Below are 6871 nucleotides of genomic sequence, written 5' to 3' on the forward strand. Positions count from 1 at the left end.
ATGAGAAGTTGGAAACCCACAACATCACTCACATTTCTGGCCCTTCTTCTGGGATTATCAGTCTTGCTAAACTCATTTCTGATTTAGCTTAAAAAGGGAAGGTTTACAGCGAAGATTTTACAAGTGCAAAGGCATTACAAATGAATTTATTGTAGTACGAAGGTGTCATGAACGTTGGTTACTCAACGTCTTTACATTTCCACTTGAACGCTCTGTTCCTTTTGCGGATTTTCCACCAACATTTCCCACATTTATGTTAATCCGCACTATAAACGTTTTGATTTTTATGGAGGATGTTTTAAGCTCAGAACCTCAGAATTTTATACAAGTGTCTGATCTAATCCATGGTTAATGTCAAGTTAAATTGTCCATTCAGGGTTTTTAGGAAAAGTTTTAAGCGGCAGATGTTTCTACAAGTTTCTGATGAGCACCAGCTCACTAAAGCAGCAAATACTATAGTTTTTATAGTCCTGTAGCAACAATTTCGTCAGTTTTCGTGTGAGATTCTACTAGTTCCAAATTGCATCTACAGTGTGCCTGTGTTAAGGATTTATCACCCTTGTAAAATCTGTATTTTTTGGCCGACTTTGACGTTTTTTTTTGTTAATTAGATATCAAAAATGCGCATTTGTCTAGTGCGTACGATCACTCTAAATCATGGACCCATAGCCAGTTGCGTGCGTTTTTATAGGATTAAATTTTCACAAGTAATATTAGGGCTTTTTTTAGGATAAAGATGAAGGTAGATTCTCAATTAAAATGACCTGAAACTCACCCGTACCGATTTTCATTTTTCTGCTTTACAGGATGTTCGAGAATCATGTTTCATCATGAGATCAATGAAACATGTTTTTTATGTAAACAAGTTTTCAAATTGGCAAAAAATTTATTGACAATAAAACTGATTTGAAAGATTTTTTTGTTCCAGGATACAGGTTTTGTTGCAATCTTGTTCTTTCAATTATGACAAAAATGTTTTAAATATTAAACAGATAATTCGAATTCATTAGTTTACTTTCCTTTTCCTTGTAATCCACAATTAGTAATAATGCCGTATTCATAAATTAAGTGTGCTGTGGAAATAAAAAATATTTTGTTATGACTGTCAGCTGTCAGGTACTAATTGTTGATTTGCAGTACGTGACATCAATTTGACAGAAACAAAAAATTGAAAAAATGTCGTATTCGCTGCAAGGAAAAATTGAAATAACAAGATTAGTTGGTGATAGGACGCGTACTCTTCGTGAAGTAGTAAAAGAATTCAATCAACGACACCCAGAGCGCAATATTAGCCATGTAACGGTTGCAAATATTAACGCATGTTTTGATCATTGTGGGACAACTGTAAAACTACCGTGCCAGCAACGTAATCGTGAGCTTCGAGTAAACCAAGTAATTTTAGATTACTTTAATGCTAATCCGCATTCGAGTTTGAGGCGTGCTAGCAGCAATTTAAACACTTCTAAAACCCACATCTGGAAATGTTAAAAAAAAGTGGTAAATCAAAATTCCTTCATACACTTGGAGCTAGAGATCAAAATCTAAGAATGGAGTTCTGTTTATGGCTGCCGGGTATGTATTAAGAAGATCCTAACTTTTTAAAAAACATCTTATAAACCGATGAAGCTACGTTTATGACAAGCGGCATAGTGTCGGCACAAAGTAACAAAATATGGAGTGATCATAACCTGAATTGGATAATCGAATATAAAGGACAACACTCCTCAAGAGTAAACGTTTTCCGCGGTCAATCAAAAGATTATTGGGCCATATTTTTTCAACGAAAAGTTTGAATGCTGCTTGTTTTCTGAGATTTTTACAAAATGAGATTAGTGCCGCACTTGATGAGCTTCCTCTTGTTTATCGCTACAATTTACACTTCCAACTTGATGGTGAGCCCATTCATAATGCGGTTAATGTGAGAAATTGGTTAAATGATAATTTTCCCAAACGCTGGATCGGACGAAATAGTCCTCTTATTCGTTGCTCGCCGCGATCTCCGGATATTACGCCCATATACTTTTTCCTTTGGGGAATAATAAAAAAAAGTTTATGCCACAAGACCCCGGATCCCCGAAGAGCTTTGTGCACGCCTTAGAGAAGCTTGTCAGAGCATAACTCGACATCAACCAAATGACATATCGAGAAATAATCGTCGACGTATTGAACAATGTATAAGAGAATTTGGGGGGTTAATTGAAAATACTAATATTAATCCAAAAAACTGTTTTGTCCCAGTTAATAATTTATTATTCTATGTTAAATTGAAATGAACATTAATTTATTGTGAAAGGGTCAGTGTTTAGTATTTAAATAGTTCACAATTCTTTAATACTAGTTCTGTATGTATATGATGTATATGCATTTTTTCTTGAAAAACTGCCAATTAGTTTTATTTTTAAAATACATTTTTTGCCAATTTTAAAACTTGTTGACATAAAAAACATGTTTTATTGATTTTTTTGTATAGCAGAAAAATGAAAATAGGTACAGGTAGGTTTTAGGTCATTCTAATTGAGAATCTTCCTTCATCTTTATCCTAAAAAGCCCTAATAGTACTTTTTGAAATTTAAACCCAAAAAAATACACGCAGTTAGCCATGAGTATGGGTGAAGGAGTCATCAAACCCATTAGACAAAAGCGCATTTTGAATACCTAATTAACAAAAAAAAATCAAAATCGGCCAAAAAATAAAGATTTTACTAGGGTGGTAAGTCCTTAACACAGACACACTCTATATTGCCAGCTGTATACTATATTCATTGACCTATGTTTAACATTTACTTAATCATCAAAAGTTTAGTATTCGATTTCAGTTAAGGTTTATTGAGGAAAGTTCAAGTTTTATACAAGATTTTGGTTATGCAAAAATGAAATTGAGTAATAAGTAACGATCTTTTCAGGATCCCGAAGGGGCAAACTCGTCAGTTATTATAGTACGTGAGCTTCTACTTTTTCAAGAACCAATATATCAAACTTCTGGTAACTTTCCCAGCAAGCCAGTTTTCATACAAACCATGATTTTTTTCATTTCGGTGGAAATTGTCTTCTGGATAAAATTACCGGAATGTTGATTATTAACTCTAACTCGGACTGAAGTAGTCAATTTCTATACTATTTAGGAAGCCTATACATAACGCTTTAATAAAGGAATGAAAAATAATAAAACTTTGATGCATGAAATTCATATGCAGCAGTAGTTCGTGAGGTTTGAAGTCCATAAAACAAAATTGAATTTTAATCAATTCGTCGACCATAGTGCTTATTCCCAGGTCGATTAGGCGAATTGATTGATTGGTTTGTAGAATGAATTTTATTATACTAGAAAATTTCATTTAAGGCATTGTCATATTAGGTAGCAGCATCATAATGGAGGTAATGTTAAGACCTTTAGTTGGTCATAAATGCGTTAATCTGGATTAATATTTCACTAAAATAATTGGTTAACAAATGTTCTAATGAATTTTTCGTGTAAGGATCTTGATTTTCACAGGCATTTAAAAAGTAATTTCTAAGACTCATATATCAAGCGACATTCTAATTGACCTTTAGTTGGTTAAGCAATTTAAGTGTTAACTGTTAAGGTCAAACTGTCCAATAAGTAATTTGGTTAGCAAATAAAATGTTATTTCAATAATAAGAGATTATTAAATGTTGTTTGTGCACTGATAAATTGATTACTTATCTTAAGTTTCAAGCTTTTAATGTTGATGAATTATTCAAGCTCACGCCAAGTGCTCGACTCTCCAGAAACCTCATCGAAAATTTACAAAAAAAAACCTAGAGAAATCTCATAAACTCAAGTAGATTTAATCGTATGTGAAATGTTTTTTGATACATAAGATTAGTATAATTCTATTAGATAAATGTTTTTAATAATGCAGCATTATTTGTTGTTTTTAAGTGAGAATTATTGTCAATTAATATCGACGATAATCGATAATATTATTGTTCACCAATAATTGTTGAACTAGTTTAGTTCGACTGTCTGATCGTGTGGTTGATGTAGTTTGAGATTAGCGTAAAACATTATACTGAACATAACGATAAGATTGAGTGGTTTAAGTAGATAACGACTATTATAGTAACTTAAATCGAAATCAGTACCCTCAAGTCTGTCGCTAGTAAAACAATCAGAATTTTGTAATAAATAATGCGGAATATATGTGCGATAGTCGCATTTGGTTTTTTGGTCATTAGTAACCTCGAGTTTGCCTCTTGTAGTAGGTAAGCGCACTTTTTAAAATAAAATCTAATGCCAATGATTTTTGAGTTTTTGTCCGTCACTTTCTAGCTCCAAGTGGCACTATGAGTGTGTAAAAGGTTTCTGTGCCAAAACTCGGACAACCTCCAACACCACATCCCCATTAAGCTTTGCCGAATGCAATATTCTTTGCTTGGATTCAGCGGGAGTATGGCCCAAACCTACAGGAAATATTACTATTGGTAGTTTGATTCCCCTTGATGTCTCTACATTCAATTTCACCACCATTCAAGACACCCCTATAACAAGCCTAGTGAAATCAGCCTTTGAAATCTTCGTCAAAGAGGTCAAGAGCTTTCTCCCTTGCAGAACAGCTTTTTTGCGCAAATCAGGCAATAAGACGAGCATTAATGTTCAGTTCAATATAGCCAATCAAGAGGTGGAAAGGTTCACCTTTGGGACTTCTGAGAGCTACCAGGTGGCTTCTCTTTTCTATGCAGAGGAGAATACCTTGACTTTGAACATCTCTGCAGACACATTTTTTGGTGCCAGACATGCCCTTGAGACTCTGGCTCAGTTGGTAGTTTTCGATGATCTCCGTAATCGCACATTGCTGCCGGATCTTATTTCCATTGTGGATGGACCAGTATATTCATGGAGAGGTCTTTCATTGGATACGTCCAGGTTGGTTTTTAGAAGTTTTCTAAAGTATGCTGCTAGAGAGGATAATTTTTGATTATATAGAAACTACATAACTCCAAAAGCAATCAAGCGAACGCTGAAGGCAATGGCTGCTTCTAAACTCAATACTTTCCACTGGCACATCACAGACACTGCCAGCTTCCCGTATGTGTCCAAGACACATCCAGAGATGTCAGAAAACGGCGCCTATACTTCTGAGAAGGTGTATACTGATGTTATGATCAGGGATATAGTGGAGTACGCTAGAGTGCGCGGAATTAGGGTGGTTCCAGAGCTGGACTCCCCAGCGCACGTCGGAGAAGGGTGGCAAGATAGTGGGGTAGTGACCTGTTTTGATTGGCAACCATGGTCAGACTATTGTCAAGAACCGCCTTGTGGGCAGTTTGACCCCTCCAAACCTGAGCTGTACGATATTCTTGAGGGTATGTATAAAACAATGTTTTTAATATGGAAGTTCAACAGGTTTCAATTAATGAAAAACCAAACAATTTTTTTTATAAACCTAAAAAATACAAACATATATTAAAAATACAAAAGAATGACGTCATAAGATTGATGACATATTTTGATGTCTCCAGCGGCTTACAAAACAAATATGTTGAAATCTGATGACGTAGAAAGATGTTATGAGGAGTTTAATGATAATTAGAATGGTTTATGATATTTTATTCTAGACCTCTATGGGGACATGCTAGAGCAGTTCGGCAACGAAGTTTTCCATATGGGAGGAGACGAAGTAAACCTGAATTGCTGGAACCATACTGAAACCTTAACGGAATGGATGACGGCCCAGGGCTGGGGATTAACCAGTGAAGATTTCCACACGAAGGTGTGGGCTTATTTCCAGGCAGAGGCCTCCAAGAGGCTCTACAACAAGGCCGGCAAAGAGTTGCCCATCATACTGTGGACAAGCGATCTAACCTCGCAGGAGACTGTCACGGATATTTTGCCACCCAGCAAATACATCATGCAAGTGTGGACCACATCATCGGATCCAACAATTCAGACTCTTTTGAGTAAAAATTATTCTCTGATTTTGAGCAATTACGATGCCCTGTATCTGGATTGTGGGTTTGGTGGCTGGGTGACCAATGGCAATAATTGGTGCTCTCCTTACAAGGGGTGGCAGCAGATCTATGATAACAAACCCACAGATATTGTTGGTAGGAACGGCATTCATTTTTGTATAAAACGATTTTTTAGTTTCAAATTTAACTTAAGGTGACAAGAAAAATCAAGTGCTTGGAGGAGAAACTACCCTCTGGACTGAAGAATCTGGAATTAGTTCTTTGGATTCTCGTCTCTGGCCTAGAGCTGCAGCCTTTGCAGAAACGTTGTGGACTGACCCTAAGACTGGCTGGGAGGAGGCTCAAGAACGAATGTTGATGCACAGAGAGCGTCTGGTCAGTTTGGGAGTTAAAGCGGATGAGTTGCAGCCAGAATGGTGTCTGCGGAACCAGCGGAGCTGTCCCAGTATAGAAACATTGAATGGAAATTTCAAGTTTAGATGGCTCGATTGGATGTAATGGGCAATAGAATAAAATGCAGTACAATTATAAGGTATTTTTATTTGTTAAATTCAGTAGCTTTGGACCAGATATCAAGCGTTTCTGAAGATATACTTTGAACATTTTTGGTAAGTACAGGATTTTTCCAATATTGAGTTTGTTTTTGGCGAGTGCATTACATATGGGAAAAAAACTTTAAATATAAAGTTGTAGGGCTCTTCCTGTATCGCTAGAAAATGTTCTTAGATGAAATAAAAGAACATGGCAAAGGTAGGAAAAAATAAAAAGAACTAAATTTCTAATGAAACAATAAGTAAGTTTCTCGACCAATTAAGAGATTAAATATTTTTCACTTAGTTACATCTATAAATAATGATTCTAGAATTTAACGACACGTAATCATAATAGTTGAGATTTCTCCTTTCGGAGATCAACAAGATCAACAAGATACTCGAAA

At 35.7% G+C, this 6871-nt stretch overlaps 2 protein-coding genes across 2 annotated transcripts in view; both read left to right on the forward strand.

The window, feature by feature from the left end:
- Positions 1-2250, forward strand: part of ox (ubiquinol-cytochrome C reductase complex subunit oxen) — a 73286-nt gene extending 71036 nt beyond the window's left edge. Inside the window, exon 3 of the mRNA XM_066399744.1 lies at positions 2239-2250. The gene's annotated coding sequence lies outside the window, so the exon portion shown is untranslated. The remainder of the gene's footprint in view (positions 1-2238) is intronic.
- A 1749-nt stretch (positions 2251-3999) lies between these two features.
- On the forward strand, positions 4000-6451 carry LOC136415167 (chitooligosaccharidolytic beta-N-acetylglucosaminidase-like). The gene is made up of 5 exons (XM_066399613.1): positions 4000-4227; positions 4295-4888; positions 4949-5328; positions 5581-6069; positions 6128-6451. The coding sequence occupies exons 1-5, from the start codon at positions 4154-4156 to the stop codon at positions 6430-6432; spliced, it is 1842 nt and encodes a 613-aa protein (XP_066255710.1). The 5' UTR covers positions 4000-4153; the 3' UTR covers positions 6433-6451.
- The last annotated feature ends 420 nt before the right edge of the window (positions 6452-6871 follow it).

Source organism: Euwallacea similis, chromosome 19 (genome assembly GCF_039881205.1).
Source record: "Euwallacea similis isolate ESF13 chromosome 19, ESF131.1, whole genome shotgun sequence".
Lineage (NCBI taxonomy): Eukaryota > Metazoa > Arthropoda > Insecta > Coleoptera > Curculionidae > Euwallacea > Euwallacea similis.